Source organism: Macaca fascicularis, chromosome 11, assembly GCF_037993035.2.
Source record: "Macaca fascicularis isolate 582-1 chromosome 11, T2T-MFA8v1.1".
Lineage (NCBI taxonomy): Eukaryota > Metazoa > Chordata > Mammalia > Primates > Cercopithecidae > Macaca > Macaca fascicularis.
Window position 1 is genome coordinate 122,956,489 of NC_088385.1, and position 25,497 is coordinate 122,981,985.

Here is a 25,497-nt window from a genome sequence, read left to right on the forward strand (position 1 = left end):
TAATGTCCCTCCCCCATTCCTCTCAATGACCCCAGTCTTTCCACATTTCAAGTACAACCCATTCTCCCAGGCCATTATGATCTCCTCATCCTCTAAGTACTTATAACAGTAATGGTGTATAATATCTGTTAGATACATTTTATTTTAAAATTAGAATGGGCTTTAGAAATGTTTCCTACTTAACTTTCAAGCCTTAACTTAAACACTGTTCCCATCACTTCGTACCTGACTGTCCAGCAACTTCAGATTCAGGTCTATTACTGTACTCACAGCAATAAGTATACTACAACTCTATGTGCCATTTCTCCTTACGTCTGTGAGTCTCTCAAGTATAAGGGTGGTAATTTAATCATCTTTATAACCTCAATTATTAGCCTTAGTACCACCACAAAGGATTTAACCATCAATTAACAAATGTATGTAAAATGGATGAATATGGAGGTAGATAAGTGAATAAATGAAAGAAAAATAACTAATAAGCTGAGCTTTCTGAAAACAGAGCCTATCTTATTCATCTCTAGGTCTCCCAGAAAAAACAGACACTTGTATTTGCCCAAAGGTACAGAGTTGGTTAGGAGGACGAGAACACACATTTCCTGACTCTTATTTCAGCTGATCTCCAAAGGATTATAATAATTATTCTTCTCTGTCATTTTAATCATACGCTGCCTTGAATTATTTAACTTCTATGTATATAAATTCTATTCCCCTATAATGATGCCATGATCTGAAAAAGTATAAATCATATTTGCATATCTAACCTCTGACTTATTAGATGAAAAAAAGTTATATGGGCATTACTTTAAAAATCAAACCTAAGGGACAACATAATACATTTCTAGTGGTCCTGTGATATTTAGAAGAATTTATTAAAATAAATGGGAAAGATTTTAATATGTACAACTGGAATACACTAATGAAAAAGATCCTTCAATGAACAAAACTCTAGAGGTGGATAAACTACGCTAATAACCTTTACAATGTTTTCCAAGTATACAAACTTTTTTTTATACAGCGTGACTAGACTCCAGTATACAGACATTTAAAAAGAACATTCAGAACCCGAAATAAGAGCCCCCAAATTCAGGAGACCAAACTATAAGGAAATACTACAACACTGACATAAAGTCCTTTCACGTAGCAAAATTTTTGTGTATGTAGCTCTGGCAAACTCACCCCAAGTTCGTCGTCATCAGAATTATCAAAGATGTTGTCTAAGTCATGCAGGGAAGGTGCCAAATCTGTTACCTGCGTAAGGCTACTGGAGCCAGCTCTGCCAGCAGCGTTATCCTGCCGGACATCTGTAGGAAAGGAGGCAAAAGACACAGAATAAACAACTCCACCAAGCGCAAAGGAGTGGGGAGAGGACACGGATCTCAATGAACATGACCTGCCTGTGAGTTTTTCCCTACGGTTTTAGTTAAATTTAGAGATAATTATTTCCAAATATGTTTATCAGTTTTGAAAGGAACTGAAAAACAAACTATGAAAAATATATTAAAGATGAGAAGAAATTCTTATTACAATAAGAATAAAATTTTACATTGAGAAGCATCTCCTTTGCATTTTATTTTAGCAACAATCCAAGTGAGGCAAATAATCATTGTACACACCTGTTTTAGTAGCAGAACTGAAAATAGACATGGCATTTTTCCCATCAGGCACCGGCGTGGAATGACCTGGTGTAGTGACATCCTTGGTACCAAATCCATCCTCTGACTGTATAATAAATTCAGCCAAACAAAACACATGAACACCAACCCAAAGTGTGAAATATGAGGGAGAACACAAAGAATTAGAGGGTAGAATGGAAATTGTTATGAGCACAAGTATGATAAACCATGGTCTATGCAACCAAAGGAAATAAAAGATAGGTCCTTTCTCTCGAATTTCAACAGAACCATGAGATCCCCACTTTCCCCTCAATCCTATGGGGTATTCTGAGTGAATCGGTGTTTTATGTCTAAGCAGTACTGGTGGCAGTTGATTACAGACCTGCCATGGTGTTAAAAGCTGCCTTTAACAACATTTTAGATGCTAAATTATAGATTCAGCTGTCTGGATCTAGGGAGATCAGTATAAAACAATCTAAAAAGCATTCCCCTGAACCATACTGGCCTCTTATAATTGTCTTACTTCCTTGATTCTCAAGAATACCTATTTCAATGGCCCAGTATTTTAGAATGTCTGAAAATTTAAAATTAAAGACAGCAGACACAACCAGTACTCATTTTTATGATGATGAAACCAGTAAAATTAATACTGATAGTCTATGGGTAGAGTTGATGTTAATCCAGAGAATACATAGGTATAGCGCTTGGCACAATAAGGATAAGAAGCGCTCGATAAACTGTATATACATACTGTTACCAACATTTTTTCCTTTACATTTTGGGTACTTTTGAATAATATTTTAAAAGAAATAGGGAGCATAGGCCAACAAGAATTAGCATATGAGAGGAAACATGCACTGTACAAGCTATAGTCTGGAAAATATGAGGCTTCATTTATGTTCGGCTGACTTTTAAACAAAGGTGAGCCATGACATAAAAAGGAACAATACGCTGTTCAATACAATAGTACCAAGAGCATGAATATGGGGACAGAGCAATCAGGCAAGACTATCTCAAACGTTCTGCCTCCAAAGTCTTCCCACACATGTTGTACTGACATAGATAGAAACCCACACCATGCTGGACTCTCTCTCTGTTAAATGGTACCTTATTCTTTTTCAGGGAATCTTTCTCCGTCCCTTGTTTGCATTTCTTGTTGGCTGTAAAGATGTATTTTATGTCACCATCTTCGAAGGTATATGGGTCATTCACTTCTCCCAAACTGTCTCCAGGTTGTTGCGATAGAGGCAATGGGTCAAGGAAGTGGAGTGGCTGCATCTGGGGCTGTTTGTCTTGCCAGATTTTAAACCGTTTGTTAGGTTGTGCTAAGAGTCTAAAAGACAAAATGACAATTTAAACAAGATAAACAAGGTTAAATCAGTTTCTTTAAAAAAAAAAAAGCATTTGACTTAAAGCATTTACAAAGCTTAAACTTTTTGTAAAAACAACTAAAAATTCACCAATATAGTTATTTGCTTTTACAGTTTATATTCATGATTAAATAAAAATTAGTATACTTTGTCAAGAATGTATGTTTTTGTCTCTGAGTCCATCGATTCCACTTAAGAGCACAGGTTCTCAGGACAGACTGCCTAAGTTCAAATTCCATGTGTATCATTTACTAACTGCATGGCCCTAGTTTCTCAGTTATAAAATTAATAGAATAATATGGTACAGTGAAGATTAAAAGAGATAATCTATGTAAAGTTTTAGAATGGGTGGCTCAAAAAAGCTATAAATATTATACTAGATACATGACACATACACCTGAATGCAGGCAAAGCCTTCCTCAAAAATGTCAACATACAAAGAAGGCACTGATGGCAATATGGAAAGTCTCATAAAGCTGTATTATTTAATTAACAAACAGTAGGGCAAAAATGTATTAATATATTCAGAGTGTACTAAAATGGCATAAAGAGTTCTTTATATGCCCATGTGTTAAATCACATGTGTGCTCATCTGTATGTAGGTCAAAGCATTTGACCATTAAACATTTTCCATATCCAGAGTCAAGAAGGACAAAGAAAAGCCTACTTCAATTTTGAACCTGAAAGTTTAGCAGGGAGAGATGGGGAGGGAGCCCCTGTCCTTCCAGAGGATGGGTGGGTGGTGCAGAGGGCTGTCTTACCTTTGCAATGCAGTGCTCTCTGAGTTTACCTCCATTTTGGCATCACATCTCTCACCCTGGAGCTCTGGAGGCCTGAACTCAGCATCATCACTGGGTGGGAGACAGTAACTATGCCACCACTTTTCTGATGACTCTGGGTTCGAGGGCCTAATCCCACAATATAAGGCTGTCTCGCTGACCTCTGCCATGAGAGGCAGTCTTTGGCCTACGAGGACAGTTCTGTCATCCAGAGTAGACAACTGCTGGAGTTCTAGTCCATTTCCATAGAGGGCTGGATTCACAGGGACAGACGGTGGGTCCAAACTCTCTGTTTCCTGACCTCGTGGCTGAGGGCTGAGTGTTGGCGGCAGAGGGGATATAGGGGAATGAGGTGAATCCATAGGATTCAGATTCATTTGCTTGCTTGTATTTCTGGAAGGCACGGCCATTTGCTTATCATACTTCCTACTGCTAGACACCTCTAAGGAGGAGTCAATCCCTGCCAACCCTAGTTTCTGTCCTGGCGCATCTTGCTCCATGCATAACTCTTCGGCCACGGAGGGCCTATGGTGAAACGGGATTAAGGGTCTCTTCTGCAGCTTATCTCCTTTTTCCTGTCTTTCTGTTGTTTTGTGCTTAGAAGAAGCAGGAGGTGGTAAAGATGAAGATGATGATGGTCCTGCACTGAACCCTGGTTGAGACATTGTGGGAGGTCGATTGGGTCCTACTGCACAACGTTTTAAAAGCTTATGCCTAAAATGAGAGTAAATAATTACATCATTATAACATTAAGAAAAGAGATTCTCTGACAAAATTTTGCCTTTTAAAGCATACATTAGATGTAGTAACACATATAAAAGGGCTCTAGTTTTTATTATGTAACTAAAAAACAATACACCCCAATGAAAAATGAAGAATCAATCACATACAAGTTAAGCAGATAAGAAACGGGCATAACAAAAGATGTACATTGTTAACCCCTACAAATCACTGATTCAAAAAAACCCCAAATCTTTAGATTTGGTGAGGGCCTCAGATAACCTATTCACACCGTATCTTAAAACCATGAGAGTGGAGTCATGAGATTCTCTGCCAAGAAAAAACAAAGTTTCCAATTTCTATTTTATAACACTCTACTAACTGTAATATAGAATGGCTTATAATGGCTTGTAGTGCTGTAAATTGGGAATAAAATAACTATGCAACTAGTCTGCCTCAAAGTGTAGAACTAAAACAGTAAGTTCCAATCCTAAGAACATTTAATAGGATAAATATACTAGAAACTTTATGTGCCACTGTATCTAGGCAAGAAGGGATAAAAGACAACTTTGGATCTTACAGACACACGTTAAAATGATAGAACTTAACACCACACATACACAAATGCACCTGAACCATCTAAGCAGAAAAACCAAGTCGGCTCACATCCGAACACACTTCTTGGCAAGCATGGGTGTGAAAAATGGCTCCGTAAGAGCCCACTAGATGATGCCAAGGTTTAATCTGTACAACAAAGTTATACTGCAGGTCAGCCAGCACCTCCCAATATATAAATCATTCCCGGGGAAAAATGTGAGCTCTCCTGCCGGTGTAGTAGTAACTCTCTGAGGCCACTAGGGTGGCATTAAATTACTGCCGCACTGCACTAAATGATGCCCTAGTGAGCAGTAAAACGGATTTGTGGGGCATAATGGGATGGTTTAGTGGGACAGCAGGATGGCTGCCCTGCTCCATAAGGCCATTAAATAGTGGAAGGAGTGGTCTGTACCATAATGGGTTCAGTAATCCTGCAGCAGATAATCTGAAAATACTCTTCCCAAAGTCTTTGCTACTCAAAGAAATAAAAACAAACACTCCTGAACTTCTTGTCTTTAAGCCCAACGAGCATGGTATCACAGTAACATGTGAATGTCTCCTCAGAAAGTATCTCAATATCTTATGAAGGTACTTATTTTAAAACCTAAAATTTTAGACTTTTAGACTTTTTTTCTCAGAGAGCATTTACCCATACTAGTTCTTTGAGAGACACTTTACGATACCCTCTTCAAAGTAAAGATGTTTTGCAAAGTGGATAACCTAATCATAAAGTTAGCTTCTTCAACTGTATTTAATGATTCAGCTACATTGCAAAAAGGTTAGAATGAGGAATGCACAGTAGGTAGGAGCGAATCGCAGCGCATCTCAGCAGGAAAGGAACCTAGCACAGACAGTGGGGAAATCAGAGGAAGGCCGCACACTATATGCGTGACTGGTGGTAAGAAGAAACCTGAGACAGGGCCCAAACATGCAGAAATAGATCATGACTAAAAGAACAAGGAAAGGAGGACTACAATAGACATTTCAAAGGAAGTCAGTGTGAAATCCAGTGACAAATTAAATCTAAAAAGTCTGTACGCTGAGAAGAGAAAATTGTGATAAAAATGACCACAATAGGGTTCCAAGTTTGTGGGGAAGCATATATGGCAAAAATTAAGGATTTTTCTTTTTTTTTTTTTTTTTGAGATGGAGTCTCGCTCTGTTGCCCAGGCTGGAGTACAGTGGCATGATCTCAGCTCACTACCACCTCCGCCTCCCGGGTTCAAGCAATTCTCCTGCCTCAGCCTCATGAGCGACTGGGATTACAGGCACGCGCCACCATGGCTGGCTAATTTTTGTATTTTTTAAGCAGAAATGGGGTTTCACCATGTTGAGCAGGCTGGTCTCAAACTCTTGATCTTGTGATCCGCCTGCCTTGGCCTTCCAAAGTGCTGGGATTACAGGCGCGAACCACTGCACCCAGCCTAAGCATTTTTCTTAAAGGCATCCCCCAAAATACAAGACTCTCTGAAAGTCAGGTTGGTACAGAAGTTGGAAAGTCAATGGAATGGTGCCTTGGTATGCATATGGTTATAAAAAAAAAGACCTGAAGATATGTGCATTTGGCAAAGAAATACAGCAATAATTCCAGAAAACAAAAAGGAAAACATTATTTATTTACACTTAATGTGTTACAAAAATAATTCCAGGTAGCTAATAAAAACGTGTAAAAATCAGTAAATAGTTTATTTTTTTAAGTGAAAAAATCTGGGCTAAGGTAAGCGCAGGGAAAATAAGATGAAAGAAAAGTTAAATACACTACAATTTATATCCTATGTATGTGCTAAAGCTGGGCCTTAACTTGGCTGTGAACTGTCCATAAATCAAAGTTACTGGGAAAATACTTTTTGTCACCCAATTCACAACAGCCTAGAGACAAGAGTAAAGTAGTATTCAGCTGTAGCATACCACACCTACTAACACCAGAGAGAGGCTCTCACATGCTCAGAGAGGGAACCCTTAGTGAGCAAACAACTTCTTCAAAAACATCCTCCCTGAAAAATCAATAATGAGATTCATTAGGCTTATCCTTACATCTCTCAACAAGAGGCTGCCAAGGCAGAGCTTGATAAAAGAATCACCTCAAGAGGCAGCGGAGAAGAGGAAAAGGTGTCAAAGCTGTTCCCTAAGTGTACACACGCAGCAGTTTGCATATATGCAGGGGGCATATGGACCACCTCCTCAGCGTGAAGCCAAGTCACTCATGCTACATGAAGAAGCCCTGATCTCACTAGAGACATGAATGGCCATCTTCTAAATATGCTTATCTCACCTGAACTTTTTATCCACATTGAATAGTATCAAATTTGAAAGTGTATATTTCAGAGGCAAGGCTACTCAAAATAGCCCAGTCTAGGTGAAAAATCACCACCACTTCTTCTAACTGTCAAATGAGCTGGGGGATTAAGACTTAAACGCCCACTTAAAGAATTTAAGAACCCTAATGAAAATCCATAACGATAAGATTCTTTACTACAACAAAGAGTGGTAAGTCAATGGAATATCCAAGAAGAATGCAAAAATTTTCTACAAAAAAGCAATCTGAGGCCATATCCAAAGAACTAAATGAATAAGCAACTAAGATACCATGACTGCAACAATTTTAGCTTTTAGCAGTTGTGACCAAACACCTGTCTCAATCAAAAAACACCACTGCTAGCAACAAAACAAATTATCTACAGAAAGTCTCTTTAATCCAAATTCTATTGACTTAAGTCAATCTGTTTTTAATGTGTATCTCTACTTTAAAATTAAGAGTAGTTAAATAGTCATTTAAAGGGCTAAGAATTGTCTTGTCAAACTGATGCCTTTAGTTTTGAAGCTGCTAACCAGAAAAAAAGTTGTGGGAGCAATTTGTTAACAGGGCTGACTGTCTAACAAACTCTGAGTCCTGACGATAAAACTGTATCATCTGCATATAAGAAAAAAACTCTTTTTCTTCTGTACTGGAGGAGAATGGAGAATCAGGAAGAAGTGATCTGTGAGGCCAGGAGAGGAATCAACAAGATGCGCCATCATTCGATCTTACTACTATTTTGCTTTTTTTATTACCTACCTGGAACAAGAACAGCTGACTCTTTGGGTTGGATCCACAAAATCCCAAGTAGCAGGATTGCTAGCAGGCTCTTCTTCAAGAGTTGGAGTTGACATTTGGCTCCTCCTAAAAGGGTTAAAAATGTGACTTATGTGTGAACGTAATACCCATACTCCTGGGGAGAAAAATGTTCAGGAGTTGAATACATTTCACTCACACAGTAATGGTATCCTGTTCAAAATGTTTCTATTTGGCTGGGCGCATGTGGTTCATACCTGTAATCCCAGCATTTTGGGAGGCTAAGGTGGGCGGATCGCTTGAGTCCAGGAGTTTGAGACCATCCTGGGCAACATGGCGAAACCCCATACATACAAAAAAATACAAAAATTAGCCAGGCACAGTGGTGTTTGCCTGTAGTCCCAGATACTTGGGAGGCTGAGGTGACTGCTTATCTGTAGCATATAAATTCTGAGTCAGGAATGATGGTGATGCTGAACAACCACAGATTATCCACATTGGTGGCTGAGATAGACACCTTTGCTTACCGATGGTTCAATGTACACAAACTTTGTTCCATGCACAAAACTGTTTTAAGACATTGTATAAAATTAACCTTTAGGCTATGTGCACATGAAACATAAAAAAACTTTGTGCTTAGACTTAAGACCCATCCCCAAGATATCTCACTAAGTATATGCAAATATTTCAAAATCTAAAAAAAAATCTGAACAAACACTTCTGGTCCCACGAACTTTGGATAAGATACTCATCCTGTAAAATATTTACTAGCATTTAAGAGCAACACTCCTAATGTGAAATAAAAAAACAGAAGTATCTCCTACATATCACTGATAATTGGTAGCAAAAAGCAGATACCTTTATTATACAATGAATTAACAATAAGGGGCAATATTTTTGGATTGTTGATTTTGCTACAGCAGATACTGCAAAGTGTTTCAACAGAGGCTCTATAGGGCGTTCTCCCACTCTCTGCCCTCCACTGCCCTCCTGGTTGTCTCGTCTCCCTGTTCTGTGCTGCTGAGAGAGTGACTATGATCTGTTAAGAGTTGTGGAGGTGTAAAGTTGATGGTGATTAAAAATCAAAGACGATAAATGAAAGGAAAAGAAAAAGCAAATGTTTACTTGGAAATAATCTAGGCATTGCAGATGGAAGTAAAAATATCTGTACCAATTATTCTAAAGGAAAGGATCATTTTAAAGTGACTAGAGATAGCTTTTTAATTCTAGAATGTGACATGATTTTCCACTACAATTATTTTACAGCTATCTACTACATCTTCAATGGCCTATTCTAGAATCAATTTATTGGCCAATAAATATTTAGTATGAACTTGCTAAAAGCTGGGTAAAAAAGGACAGGTTTTAAATATGTATCAAAACTTGGAATAGTAGTCACTTAAGAAACATTTCATTGGCTTCTACATGAAAGAAATTATTGGAAGTTACTGACACGCATGTCCATATTCATTCTGTTTCAGAGAATCAAGACTCATTTGTCTATTTTCATTAGTCAAGAAAGTAGACATCTACTCATATTAAAACAAATATGAAACTGTGCTGATTATGTTTACATAAATCTTGATAAGCGGAATAGCACTTATTGACTACTGTTTGTCATTATCGTTTAGGCAATAAAATAATCATCAGCAGTCTTCTCTAAAAAATCAATTCTCCCCTTTTTCCAAAAGTATGTTAGAGAAGAAAGGCAGGGAGATTGGAAAGGAAGGAAAGTTAGGTGGGGGAAGAAAAGAACATAATTTTCTCAAATCAACAAACAGTAGCACGGCAGATAATAAACACCCCTCCAACTGTCATCAGTCTAGTTCAAAATGTATTGTTAATTACAACTAAGGCCAGTACACAATAGTAAATCAGCAAGGAAGGTTCTTTCCCTTCATAATAGGGAAACACTCATACACTGATATACAAGGAAAAACCAAACCCACTGGTTACTGTCCTGACACCCACAGTAAATCTCTGTGCCAGCTGTGCTACAAAATGTCAGGTCAACACCATGCCAATCTGTACAGTATCAGGAACTTCGAAAACTTCCTCGATAATGAAATCAAGTACAGTAAATGTCTTGATTTTAACATCTTTATTTCAAATTTTGTTCTATTAAATTCAAAAAGATGCAATACTAATCTGGTGACTTCTCAAATTTGGTCACACAATAGTGCAATGTGATTGACATTTTTCAGGTAGCAATCAAGGAGATGGTTACTAAACTATGATCTAGACATAATCGAGAAAACATACTTGGACTGGGTTCTGTTGAGGATGCATTCCTTCCAGACTCGATGGACCATATGATTGTGGAGTTTTGGAGGAATCTTCCCCGATCTCTTTGGACTGTGCATAGTTATCATCCCCCCATCTTGGGAAACTAGGTGACTGGCAGCACTCTGCATACCTCCACTCTCACCTGAAAAAAAAAAGGCAATTTGGAACGTTAAGATTTTCTGAAAAGGTTTCCTACTTCATAGACTACTATCTTATTTAACATAAATATGCATTTTAATTGTTGAAAGTCACATACATGTTGCTTTTCCCCTATTCCCTGGCAATAACACTATCTGTAATTATGAGTAAAATTTGTGTCAGAATGGATTTTTTCCCTGAAACTTTGACCATATGATTTTGTTCTCTCCCTAAATCATCTAATCAGATGAACACTCACACACCCATAAGGGCACACACATAGAGAGGCACTCCTACTCCACATGTATTGGATACAACTCAGAAGGAAGGGTTCATACATCACAATATTAAAGATGCAAACTGCCACTGACTGTTTTAGATTTTTAAATCTTAACACAGTCAGTGAGTTTCGAGGCAAAAGGAAACAGTAGAGGGAGCTTTATACTCATGTAGCTAAATGGCTGTGGATCAGCAGCACACAGTGCGCTGGATAGGAAAAAGAAAAGTAATGGCACAAAGCTTTTAACAAGGTCAAATTTCAAATTTGTGTGTGGTACTGTTTGTCCTTATGCCTGACACCATGTATTTAAAACTTAGTACTAAAACACTGAGAGAGGTTGTCTTGCCATTTTATGTCAGAGGACTAAAAATTCATTGGTTTCTCTCTAGTAACTCCACTTAGTTTTTCCAAATACAGTGGTTATGAATATAATCTATTTCTTTCAATTATGTTCATTATGATTGTTGACGATACTGGTTGTTGTTTACATTTTGAGTATTTTACTACTTCTATCTTATATAGGACAAATACTAAAGTCAATTTCCAGTATTAAATTCTGACTGAATCACTTTTATCTATTTGACTTAGTAAGTATATTATGGATTTTCTTCTCAATAGAACTATGATGCAAAACATCTTAACGAAAGTCAAGATGAAAAAGAAAGAAGCAACCTTATAACAGAAACTCAGTATTCTTATTATCAGTGAAAGATGATGATAATATGAGCTAAATGATCAGGCTTACGTCTATTAAAAAAAAAAAAAAAAGACCCAAATGCTTATATTCTAAGGAAATGAAGCACTCGTTTCCGATAAAAGTATTACCATATTACAAATGAGATAAGAAATTTGAACTTTCTTTGCTACCTTTTATTTTAAAAGTTCCCAACTTGGTTCATGATGCAAAAGAATTAATTTCAATTTTACAATTGCTTTCCAAACACCAATTATAAAACTAGGCAAACTGAAGAAACAAACAGAAGTAGATAACATAGACCTTCTCTCGGAAACATCCTACAATACAACTAAAGAGATCATATGCCCATGGTATCATAAAGAAACAATTTATGACCAAGGAAAGAAACAGTAGGGAGAAACAAGCCACACAGACTCTTCTGACTAAAGCTAGGCTGAAGCTTTTCAACAGCACTTAAATGACTGAACTAAAATCTGAGTGGTATCTTAGATGGAATTAAATAAGACTTGTTACTCCAAGCTGTTAAAATGCATGTTGAATGCTGTTACTTGCAATTGCCTCTACATATCAGAGGCAAGTGGATATACCAATCCAGATAAGGTATGAGTAACATCACTAATACCATTTGGCCCTACTAAGCCCTCTGCTAATCCAGGAGAACCTTGGCGTTTTTTTATAGGACAAAGTAGCCCATTCTGTCCTATATCTAGAAAAACATGGCATTCAACTACAGAATGTCAAGGCTGACCAGGATACTCTCCAATACAGCATTAAGACTCCTAACCTGTAATTCAACACCCTATGATATGAAAATTTAGGCAAATTCATTTTACTGCAAGGATATTGGCAGCTTTTGTTCAGTTTCGTGTGTTTATTTTAAGGAATAAGGCGACGACATCAGGGGATTTATTTATCCAAGGCCTAACACAATAGCATACAGAGTTAGGGGGGAAGGAATTTGAAGATCCATAGTTAATTATTCCACATTGAAATTCCCCATCAACAAAACCTCTTGTTTCTGAATTATGACTATTAAGACTTCTGAACCGACCAGAGGTCAAGCATCATGCACACAGCAGACCTTCAATTTTAATTTCACTAAGTACAAGGCAAAACAAAAACAGACAAACAAAAGTGGATAACTTAATAATGTAGTACAATTGTTAAAAATCCAAATTGTGATGTGACATTAAAAACTTTTCAAAATACTGATAATTCTAATTTTTATATCTATGATGATTACTACAAAAGACTGTGAAAGTTCTTTTTTAGTTGAATACAGTTGATTGATGACAAATCCTTTCAAGGAATCATCCAGATTCTCTGCTCTACCAAATGAAAGCTGGAAGTACTTTTTTATTTTTATGAGACAGGGTCCAGCTCTGTCGCCCATACTGGAGTGCACTGATGCTCTCTTGGCTCACGAAAACCACCTCCTGGGCTCAAGCCATCCTCCCACCTCAGCCTCCCAAGTAGCTGGAATTACAGGCATTTGTCACCACGCACAGCTAATTTTTGTGTTTTTTTGTAGAAACAGGATTCCACCATGTTGCCCAGGATGGTCTGAAACTCCTGAGCTCAAGCGATCCACCTGCCATGACCTTCCAAAATGCTGGGATTACAGGCATAAGCCACTATGCCTGGCCTTGGATGTACTTTTCTCTTTTTGTTTTGTTTTAAACCATCTCAGCAAATGGCTCTTAAAAACAGACATGTCCATTTCCATTCTCCCACAAAACATCTGAGTAATGTCCTCCAGATAATGTGTGCTAAACTTCGAGTTTTGAATATTGCTTTAAATTACTGCTATCACTTGTATATGACTATTGTTTACCAAGCACTTGTATATATTACCTAATATGTACTACAATCCAATAAAGTACGTATTTATCAGAAAAAATAACTGAGATTCAGAAAAACTATGAGAATTAAATAAGGTCACTCACCTTGTGAATGATATAGCCAGGTTTTATAACTAGGTGTGTTCAGTCACAAAGTTTATGCTTTTCCCCAATATCTTCTTTAACTATAAACATTTATTTAATGCCCACTACTTGCCAAGAATTATGCTAGAAACTTTGAAATTTTGTCTTACTCTGGTAATTTTCATGAGGATTACGTATGTATCACGCTTGATAGTTTATTTTCAAAGTTTAGCAGCCAAGGCTTTATTTACTCTAATGTTCCTGCCAGCTTGGCCTACATTCAGTGCTTATAAATAATCTCATTTCAGCTCAAGTATGATGAGTATCCTTTCCATACTGACCACATTTCTAATTAAAGTGAGGTCAACTACAACAACAACAAAGTTAAGAGAGGAACTATACTACTCAACAAAGAAGACAAAAATACTCCCAATTTAAACAATTTCTGAATTTTTCCATGAAGACAGGCAGTTCCCACTGTCAAAATTGTCCCATATAATTAATATTTATTATTAATGCAGACGCATTACTGACAGGAAAAAGTATTTATTTAGAGCTCCTAATCGCTAGTCTAACTTTACATCTAACAGGGAAAAGAGTTGCCCAAGGCCTGTCCCTGGCTGACAATGGTCACTGGGGCAGAGACTTCAGTCATTCTCTGATTTAGTATTCTTCAGTTGTTCAAAATTATTTTAAAAAACAACCTACATTTTATCTATATGTGAACACACACACGTAAAGGGGCAGACCTTAAAAGAATCTAAACTATTTAATAACAATAAAGACTAATATGGACAAAGTTAAAATTCTGAAGTATAGGAATTCTGTGTGTTGATAGTTTCCCTTCTCCATTTTGTAAAATCCTTACGTTACTCTACTACCTCCATCTCTTCCAAGAGGAATTTCTGTTTTCTCACCTGTTCCATGGCAGGTAGACTATACAATTGTCTGGGATCTCTTCCCCCCAGGACACTCCTGGATCCTACTCACCTAGGATGGCCTGTTCTGGAGAGGTGGGAGGGGTCAGAGGCATCCCACAGTTACTTGGGTCCTTCACACTACCAAGCCCTTGCTGCCCAACTGTAATGTGGCCTCCAGCACTGGCAACACTCTGAGGAACCGGGATGTCATTCTGAGAGATCAAAACAAATGCTGAAGGGTAAACCATCCGAACACCACCTATAAGCAAAGAGAACAAGGAAAGAACCAGGACTGAGAAAGACTTCACACAAGACTCCCAATTTTATGATTCTAATGGTGAAAATGAGATGCTCATGAAGTACTGCCAAAAGTGATAGGCTCCATTCTCTCATAAGTTAATGGCTGTTAAACATGTGTTCCAACATGATGCATGTGGAATACAGGGACCAAGGGTGCTTCAGGCAAGATAACTACTCAGCATATACCATTGTGTCAAGAGAATTTCTTTAAAAAGATGGGAAAATTATGGAGATTATTTCTGATGAATCTAAATGATTATCTTTTTAAATTAAGGAAGAGGAAGAAGAACAAAGTTCTTCAGGCAAAATATTTTCTCTTACCAACAATTACTTCAACTGCCACAGGGAAATCATCATCATATCCCAACTCGTCTTCCTCTTTCGATTCCTCTTTCTTTTTTAGCACCATCGGGTAGAAATACTGCCATTCCTCAATCAACTTACGAGTGGCTGGGTCTGACATCTTGTATGCTTGGCCTGTTAGCGTTCCATTTAATCCATAAGGACTTACCAGTACTATAGAGGGGAGGAGAAACACATGCTAAACATTAGAGAAATAATTCCTACTTAAGTGCAACACTACATATGTGGTAATTTTAGATTACAGTATCACTGAATGTACATTGCTCTTTATTTCCTAACTCTATTTAAAGTATGATTTAAAACAAATTTTTTAAAAAATTATTTTTGTAGAGACTGGGTCTCACTATGTTGCTCAGGCTGGTCTTGAACTCCTAGGGTCAAGTGATGCTCCCGCTTTAGCCACAAAAGTATGATATTTTGAAGTCTCTTATTTTAAAATTTCTTATTATTTATACACCTCTCACTTCTCACAATTTTTAAAGGAAATAAAATATGGATAGTCCAATGTTATCAGACAGCTATGCTTTGAAGCATATACATATGTTTAATAATAGCTTGTACAATATAAACACTGAATCTTCCAAAACAGAAGAAAATCATTCAACACATATACCCCAAACGCTGCCTAAAACTTGAATACTCTGTGGTTCCTGAGACTCCCTAAACATCTGTGGTAATCAAAGAATAACATATAAATAAAATTTCTAACAGTAGGAAAGTCTTAATATAAAAAAGCTTGAAGCATAATAGTTATCATTTCTGTTTTGACTGTTTTAGAAGTCTGTTGATAAAACAACTCTAAGTAAAATTTATTTAACTCAACGTAAAGGACCCAAAATCCATCTTCTTTCAGTATTTGACCTTGATGTCATTTTCACTGAGTCTGACACAAAAATATAGTTAACATAGTACTGTGAATTACCCAGCCAGTTCACAGCCTTGGAGTGAGTACTTCAATCTTCCAAATAATACTTTCCTAAAGATAAAGACTACTTTTTCTTAATTCTAATTTTTTACAAAAACTCAGCATGGTCATTAAACGGAATGTCTTCTTTTTTTAATTTTTTAAAGAGCTAGATCGTATGTCACATCAATCAAGAGAGAGATAGCTATAGGCATTACATGTATCGTGGAGTCTTTCCGCTGTTCCTCAATGATCCAAATGGGATAAAAATACTGACTCCAACACACACAATTAATCAAATGTAATTTTTTTGCAATAATGCTTCCAGGAAATTCCCACATCAATTGGGATAATTATGCTCATCATAATTATCCATAAGGACAGCAACTGCCTTAGTATGGTCTTCCTCCACACCAATCATGGAAAATAAGCAGAAGAATGCTCCACAAAAGTATTCTAAGACTTCCATCAGTGACAAAAATCAGAAAAACTAAAAGTGGTCTATAGGGACCTGGTATTCCTAACATTATTGTTCCCAACTTTGAAGATTAGAAAGTAAGTTCTCTTCCCTCATGACTAGTTATTCCTACTGTTATTACCATAACTAAATGCTTTTATTCTGAGTGATAAAATGTTGGATGAAGTCAGATGGTCCTGAGCACTTTTACACTCAAGAAAACAGTATTTTAAAAATTCTGACAAGCCACAATTTGCAAATACTGTACAATTTGTACTACACGGTTTAAGAATTGGGTTTTGAATATTCTAGTAGTTCATACACTAAACACCTAACTTTACACAGCTTAAAATTTATTGCAGTAGGGGAGTTGGAGTTAAAAATTAGGACACAGTTAAATGTGGATTCAATGTTCTTTCTTATCTCAAAAAAAAAAAAAGTTTTATTATCTTTGGGGCAAGAAACAGATGCTTTCATTGAATTAAATCAGAATAGTTTATAGAAAACAAAAAATAAACACAATGGAGGTTAAATGCTCATGACAGGCTGTTACAACAATTATAATATTTTAGTCAAGTCTGTTAAAATATCAGTGTTTTTTAAAATTATATTGTGTGATATGCTAAGACCATTTCAACCAGACATCTCTAATAATGACATATGACTGAACCAAAAAAAGATGGTCTCCATATGGTTCAATCTAATATAACATTTAAAAGCTGTTACTCACAGAAAATTCTGAATTCCAAAGACAAAACAAAGATTTGTAATGCTCAGATCAAAAGGACATGAAGTTATTTTGGTGATATCTAGGTGGTAAAGCTGAGAATTAATGAAAATATGAATGTATGAGTTAAATCACAACTAAATACCTATTACCAATGGAGTTTAAAATTAAAACAAAACAAAGGAACATCGCTAAAGAAACTATACACTGTATAATTCTAGAACTTTGATTCTGATTGAAATTTCAAATACTAAGTATAATGGTAATCTTCTATAAACCATTACATTCCTAAATCTTGTTAATAAACACAACAACGAAAACCTTTAATTTGTGACTTTGGTCAATTACTCATTGAATTATATTTTTCAAGTATTTACTGATTTTCTTTTGTTCTGAAGGAAATTCTACATTTTATTCTTACAAAAGAATATACATAAGACCATCTTATATATGCGAGAAGCTTCAGCAAAAAACTAACACACTATTACTACTGAATTATGAAATGGTAGTCTTTTCTTCCTTCTTCAAAATCTGACCCTTATGCTTAGTTTTACAATGTCCATTTAAGATAATGTCTCACCCTGCAAAACTTTACTGGGCAAGATGGTTATCCACTGGGTGGTGGATAGGGGTGGAGAGCAGGAACATCCACACTTACCTTGAAATGGTGCAGGTGAAGACTGAGCCATGTGTATATGCTCCTCATTGATCAAATAAATTGGCTGGTGCTGGGCAATCTCCACACTTGTGCATACATTACTTTCTCCATGTAGAAAAAATGTGAAAGCACAGGACAAATGCTCACTACAAAAGAGAGAATGAGAAACTCAACTTTATATTTTGGTAGGAAATGGGTGCTAGAAACAGGAACTACAGGTAAGATACAACTCTACTTTATCAACCATCCAGTAAGGCTGACTTCTAATTATGGGCAAAACAGAAACTTCTAATTCATTATTGACAAACTAAGCCATCAGAAAAATCTGGAAATACGAATATACTGCAATGAGAACTTCTGTAAGTTACTGTACAAAATGTTTCCAGTTTCATTTGCACAAAATCTCTTATGCCAACTATAAATACCTAAGAACAGAGAATTGAAATAGTTTTCTATTGTCCCAGTGTCCAGCACATGACAAGCCAGTGGTCACTGGGCCACTTTAAAAAGTAAGTATTTTAAGTGTTTATTCATTTATTTGACAAAATGTGTTCAAATAAATGAATAAACACTTAAAATACTTACTTTTTAAAGTGGCCCAGTGACCCAGCATAACAGCTCACACCTGTAATTCCAATGTTTTGAGAGGCTGAGGCAGGAGGATAACTTGAGCCCAGAATTCAAAACCAGCATGGACAGCATAAGATCTCATCTCCACCAAAAATAAATAAATGAATTAGCCAGGCATGGTGGTGTGTGCCTGTAGTCCTAGCTCCTGAGGAGGCTGAGGTGGGGGGATTGCTTGAGCCCAAGGGTTCGAGGCTGCAGTGAACTGTGATCACGCCACTGCACTCCACCATGGACAACAGAGCAAGACCCCTGTCTCAAAAAGAGTGGCTTACGAACAAGATCAGAAACCAACCCCTCAGCACACTTTTTCAAAATTGTAACTCTGGCCCTAAGATAGCCATACGTATCTCCATTTCTCAAAACATCTCATAAGAACGTTTGCCTGATGAAACAAAATCACTTTTACTAAATAAAGCCAAGCAACCACAATTTTTAAAAGTCATCTCAAAGATGCTGCTTCTTTCCAAAACTTCTCTAAAATATTATAAAGCACATTTGGAGTATGACTCAAAAAAAAAATGTTGTTTCAAGTGCAAAATTATAATGCTTGAAAGGAAAAAAATGAAATAAAATTAAAATGTTTCTCTATCACACAGTGACACATATATATTCTTCTTTGACCAGTATGTTTAGATAACATTTTTTGTTTTACCAAAATATGACATTTCACCAAAGGAAACACCCAGTCTTGGTATCTGGGTATTTAGCATGACAGAGTAAATTCAAGATAGTGACTACAATTCTAAAAGAACTTTGAAAAAAGTTTTAAAAACCCTTGATACCATACTTCTAAGTTTATAAAGTTCACAAAAGCAAAAATGTACATAATTTGCACATCTATAGGTATAAAATAATATAAATAGTAAAAACACTCTGTCCTTTATGAAAATGACACTAGCAACACACCATCTTCTACATACATTATACCTGGCACATTAAATAGGACCAAAATATAGTTTTACTGATTGTGGATTGGCTTATTTTTCAACTGTAAATTTCAGCTAAGGGAGTTTGAGCTGACTTATCCCTATTCATGCCCACTATCCCATGTAGTTACTAGCTTATTTATAAGAAGCTGGTGGGAGAAATAAATGTAGGCCATAGCCACAGAACATGTTCTCTATTCCACCAAGTCCCAACTGTGCATGAGAACAAATACAACCAACATTTATCTAAGAACGGTGCAAGGAGTCTGAAGTGACACTGAAGAAAACACAGTCCTTGCCCTCAAGGAGCATATTCACCAGCAAGAGACTGATATGAAAGCACACAAATAAAATAAAGCCAGGCACAAACATACAAATAATAATAAAATGCCATAGAAAGGCTAAGGAGTAGTGATTTCTTCAATTAAGAATATACGAATGCTTTAAGAAGACAAGAACAAATGAAAATTTGAGAAATGTCCATTCAGGTATTTTGCCCAGCTTTTAATCTGGTTGGTTTCTGCTACTGACTTGAGTTCCTTAGATATTCTACATATTAATCCCCTGTCAGATATATAGTTTGCAAATATTTTCTCCTATTCTGTGGGTTACCCTTTCACTCTGTTGGTCAATTCCTTTGCTGTGCAGAAACTTTTCAGTTTTATATAATCCCATTTTCTATATTTGCTTTCATTACCTGGACCTTTGAGGTTTTATTTTTAAAATCCTTGCCCAGATCAACGAATGTGAAGAAGGATTTCTCCTATGGTTTCTTCTAGTAGTTTCATACTTTTTAATTTTTTTGAATTGGTTTTGTATGTGGTGAGAAATAGGAGTCTAGTTTCATTTCTCTGCATGTAGAAATTCAATTTTCCTAGCATCATTTTTTGAAGACATTATTCTTTCCTCCAGTATGTGCTCTTGGCACCTTTTAAATCAAGTATCTGCTGATAAGTGAATTTATTTCTGGGTTCTCTACTCTGTTCCATTGATTTATGTGTCTGTTTTTATGCCAGTGTCATGCCATTTTGATCACTATAGCTTTATAGTATATTTTGAAGTCAGGTAGTGTGATGTATCCCCCTACCACCGCTTTGTTCTGAAAATAAAACATGCAAACGGCTAACAGGTATATAGAAAAAATGTTCACATGAGTAATCAGGGAAATGCAAATCAAAACCACAGTAAGATATCCCTTCACTTCAATTAAAATGGATATCATCAAAAAGATAATAGATAACAAATGTTGGCAAGGATGTGAAGAAAAGAGGACATTTTTACATTGTTGGTGGAAATGTAAATTAAGACAGCAATTATGAAAAACAGTATAAAGATTCCTCAAAATGTTAGAAATACAACTACCATATGATTCAGTAATCCCACCACTGGGGATATACACAAAGGAAATGAACTCAGTATGTCGAAGAGTTATCTGCACTCCCATGCTTATTCATTATTATTCACAATAGTTAAGATATGGAATCAACCTAAGTGTCCATCAACGGATGAATGAATAAAGAAAATGTGGTATATAATACACAACGGAATACTATTAAGTTATAGAATGAAATCCTGTCATTTGAGACAACATGGATGAACCTGGAGGACATTATGTTAAGTGAAATAGGTCAGACACAAAAAGACAAATACCACATGAATCTAAAAAAGCTGATCTCATATAAGTAGAGAGCAGAATTGTGATTATTAGAGGCAGGGGAGTGGAAGGGAAAAGATGGAGGAGGTTAGCCAACAGTTACAGTTAGGAACAATACGTTCTAGTATTCTAATGCACAGTTGGGTAACTAGTCAACAGTAATGCATTGTATATCTCAAAATAGGTAAAACAGAGAATGTTCTTACCACAGAGAAATGATAAATGTTTGAGGTTATGGATTTGTTACTTACCCTGATTTGATCATTACATACTATATACTGGTATCCAAGCATCACTTTGTAGCTCATAAATACATACAATTATTATGTGTCAATTTAAAATAAAATAGAACTAAAAAAAAAAAAAGAAAGAAAGAAAATAGGGTTTAATAGTAGAAAGAAAAGAAAAAGTAAGAGAAACCATGAGGCAAAGAACAGATGTGGTTACAAGAAGGATGTTGTTTGGAAACTCTTAACAGAGGAATGGTGGGATGTGACTGGAAAGGAGTCAAAAAAAGGATGTTGGAGGCCATCCCTTGAGACATCGAAAGACTCGTATATGCAAAATAACAGGGAGTTAATTTTAAGGATTGGTTTTAGAAAGTTTAAAGAATTCTTATAAAAATTTCAAAATAGTTTTCATTTGAATTTGCCATGTCCCAAAACACAAACAGTGAGAAGCATAAATTAAAAAAAAAAATCAAAATCAAAATCAAATCAAGTATCTTTTATATAGATAACTTAAAAAAACCAAAATGTCCTTTTAAAAGAGACACTGAAAACAAGAAAAATAGAAGTTATAGTGGAGCAGGGCATGGTGGCTCATGCCTGTAATCCCAGCACTTTGGGAGGCTGAGATGGGCAGATCACGAGGTCAGGAGATCGAGACCATCCTGGCTAACACGGTGAAACCCCGTCTCTACTAAAAATACAAAAAATTAGCCGGGTGCAGCGGCGGGCACCTGCAGTCCCAGCTACACGGGAGGCTGAGGCAGGAGAATGGCGTGAACCCGGGAGGCGGAGCTTGCAGTGAGCCGAGATCGCGCCATCGCACTCCAGCCTGGGGGACAGAGTGAGACTCCATTACAAAAAAAAAAAAAAAAAAAAAGAAAGTTATAATGGAGATATAACAGAAGGCACCAGTAATTATACAATTTTTGGTAGGTTATTTCATCACTCTGATCGGTTTCCATATATGTAAAAGCACCTGTCAGTGCAGACTGCTGGGCCCCTGAGGCTCTGATTCAGGAGGTTTAGGGTGGGCCCCATAAATCTACATTTTTAACAAGTTTCCCATGTGATGCTGCTGCTGCTCCTGGCTCAAAGGCCACACTCTGAGAATCACTGGATTTGATAAAGCCTAAATCCCAACTATTAAATTCTATTTTTTCTAAGATCATGTAAAACAAGGACAGGAATGACAGCACTGACACTAGAAAGTTGAATCCCCCGTGACCTAGCAACAGCACTTCTAAGAATTTATCCTACATATAAAACTATGGTACTGAGTAGTTATAGATTATAGCACTGCTTGTAATAAAGTCTGAAAAACACTAAAATGTCATCAGTAGAGAACCTGTTAATTAAACCGTGGTATATAAACTACAAAGTAATGCCCTGCAGCCATGTAAAAGGAAATGATCACACTGATATGGAAACACCTCCAACAAGGACTGTTATGAGAAAAAAGGAACAAGGTACAAAACAGTATGAATAATATACATCCAGTTATATAAAATGGGAAAGTGGGGAGAAAAATATTTCCACACACAATTTGCTTACATTGGCATAACATTTTTCTGAAAATATCATTCAATAAACCTAATAATGGCTGGGCAAGGTGGCTTATGCCTGTAATCCCAGCACTTTGGGAGGCAGAGTTGGGCAGATCGCTGAGCTCAGGAGTTCAAGACTAGCCTGTGCAACATGGCCAAAACCCCATCTCTACAAAAAATACAAAAATTAGCTGGGTGTGTTGGCACTGCCTGTAGTCCCAGCTACTCAGGAGGCTGAGGTGGTAGGAGGACTGCTTGAGCCTTTGAGGTTGAGGCTGCAGAGAGCCCAGATCAGGCCACTGCACTCCAGCCTGGGTGACAGAGAGACTCTGTCTCAAAACAAACGATTCCTAATAACTTTGGTTCCCTCGGGGAATGAAATGGCATGACTAAAGGAGAAAGAGATAATTCACAATATTCTTTTATACTTGTTGAAATGTGGGGTCATGTGCCACACAGAAAGCAATGTGAAGGCAAGATCTGAGGAAGCCCTTGCCTCCTATCCTTATGCAGCGCTGCTTGTTTGGCCAACCAGGGGAGTGCTCTAGAGGAAGCCGCGGTGCTTCCGTTTGGCATACTTGGCGCTTAGTCAAAGCCTGCTGAGACCCTGATTTTATAATCCAACATACTGGTTACTTGATTAGCAAGCCATCAATATCTTTATCCAAAGCAATGCTAAAAATGGTGAAATAAAAACTGCACTGAGAACCGAATCCTGTGTCATCTCATCAGATAACTCCAAGTTACAAATTCAACAGTGAGTTGTCACTCATTCTGCTCTAAAGAGAATAACCAAAAAGGTTATGTCAAATGTCTTGATAAAATATGGACACATAACTATCATATTTCTCTGATCTAAAAATCTGCCTGTAAGTAAAACCCAGGTGTTTTCATACAAAGTCCAACCTCCCTCATTTCACAGATCAAATTTGAAATTGTTAAAATGAGATCAGATTTGAGAATGAACACTGAAGGGGTTCTACAAATAAAAAGTATAGATATGTTAGGGTATATGAGAAGTGGGAGGTAAATCTTTATTACAAGCTCTATACCATGTTCCTTCTTCTTGTCACTTATTACTCACTTTCACCTGAACCTTTACTCACCCCATTTCTCACCCCATTTATTTCATATACTTTCATTAAAAATTTTAAGAGACTATGGAGATCATTAAAGTCAACCTCTTTCTGATTTGGAGGAAGGCAAGACTGCGCCCAAAGTTACACAGCAAGTTCAGAGCACAGTTGGAATAAAAACCTGGTCCTTCTTAACATAGCATATAGTACATCCAAGATTTTCTACCTTCGATCAATGCTGCCTTCACCCCTATTCAACATCAACATAAATCAGGCACAATGTAACTTAAACTAGTCCCTGCATCAATTCTACTATCTCCCTTACTGCTATAGGCTAGAAGATACTATCAAATGAATACACAGAACCAAAAACATGGCAAGGTCAAAGGAAAATTGGAGCTTCACCCCTGTTCTCTTGGGGGCACATCACTTGACAAGTATTCCACGCCTTCTCAACTCTGTTTATTCTCCACTCCACTCAGTAAATCAGGTCTGATTAAACTAATTCCTTGTTTAATCTCTTTCTCACCTTAAAAATCTCTGCAGTTAAACTTCACTCACCCTTCCCTAGAGATTCCTTTCTTTCTGTGAAGGCACTCCTATACTTACTCTCTTCCATCACAAATAATCTTTATTTCTCCCTCAATTTGCTTCAGGTAACCCAACCCTGAAGCACCTCCTCTTGATCATGCTACCCTTTTTTTCACCCTCTACCAACTAATATCAAGTAACTAACATATAAATAAAATGATAAAAAAATGGAGACATTAATACTAGTATCATCACTAAATAATCTACACAGAAATGAGACAAATAACTTTTCTAAGTATTATAAAAGAAATAAATAAGGAACTAAGAAAATAATGCGAGTTGGGGTCTATTCTAAAAAGGGATTGGTCAGAGGAAAGCTTCTCTGAAAAAAGAAAAAAGCAGGGGAAGGAAGCATTTAAATTGAAGTTTGAATCATAAGAAAAAGCAAAGTGGTAAAAAACTATTACAAAAAAATTGAAAATTATATGTGCAAAGGTATGGAGTTGAAAGGTTTGCCATTTACAAAGACATTTTTAAAAGGCAATGTGGCTACATCACTGAGAAAATGAAAAAAACTACTGTAATTAAACCTACTGGAAAGACAAAGATTATCAGAGTAGCTAAAATAAAATAAATCCATCTACATATTGCACAAAAGGCATGCAAAGTAAAATTACACCAAAAGTTAAAAAAAGTGTAGAAAATCATATGCCAGATGAATTCTAACAAGAATAAACCTGGTATAGGAATAACAATAAATAAAACAATGAAATATTTTAAAACTTAAGTTCATCAATAAATATATAAAGAGAAATTCAAGAAGAAAAGTAATCAACCATGAACATGTACACAGCCACAATGGCATGCTATACTGCTCAAAATACATACAGAAAAAATCAGAATAAGGAGAAACCGACAAGTCTAAAATTAATAAATATTTTAACATGTCTTCTAGTGAATATCATGGCTTTCCAGAAAGAAAGAACGTATAATCTTTCCATGAATACATGGAAGAGCTACAAAAATTAAATATGTAACAAGACACAAGACAAGTATTACATTTCAAAGAAATGATGATACACACAGTCGACATACTCTTATTGGTTGGGTTTTTGTTTTT

At 36.5% G+C, this 25,497-nt stretch overlaps 1 protein-coding gene across 5 annotated transcripts in view; it reads right to left on the reverse strand.

Annotated features, from left to right (window-relative positions):
• Window positions 1–25,497, reverse strand: part of MED13L (mediator complex subunit 13L) — a 319,228-nt gene that overhangs the window by 47,435 nt on the left and 246,296 nt on the right. For all 5 annotated transcript variants that reach the window (XM_045366651.3, XM_005572338.5, XM_045366652.3 and 2 more), the window contains 9 exons: window positions 17,787–17,932; window positions 14,999–15,193; window positions 14,448–14,636; window positions 10,394–10,559; window positions 8,135–8,239; window positions 3,745–4,476; window positions 2,721–2,946; window positions 1,614–1,719; window positions 1,177–1,301 (listed from right to left, as the gene is read on the reverse strand). In XM_045366651.3, coding sequence (XP_045222586.1) covers window positions 1,177–1,301; window positions 1,614–1,719; window positions 2,721–2,946; window positions 3,745–4,476; window positions 8,135–8,239; window positions 10,394–10,559; window positions 14,448–14,636; window positions 14,999–15,193; window positions 17,787–17,932 — 1,990 coding nt within the window. The remainder of the gene's footprint in view (window positions 1–1,176; window positions 1,302–1,613; window positions 1,720–2,720; window positions 2,947–3,744; window positions 4,477–8,134; window positions 8,240–10,393; window positions 10,560–14,447; window positions 14,637–14,998; window positions 15,194–17,786; window positions 17,933–25,497) is intronic.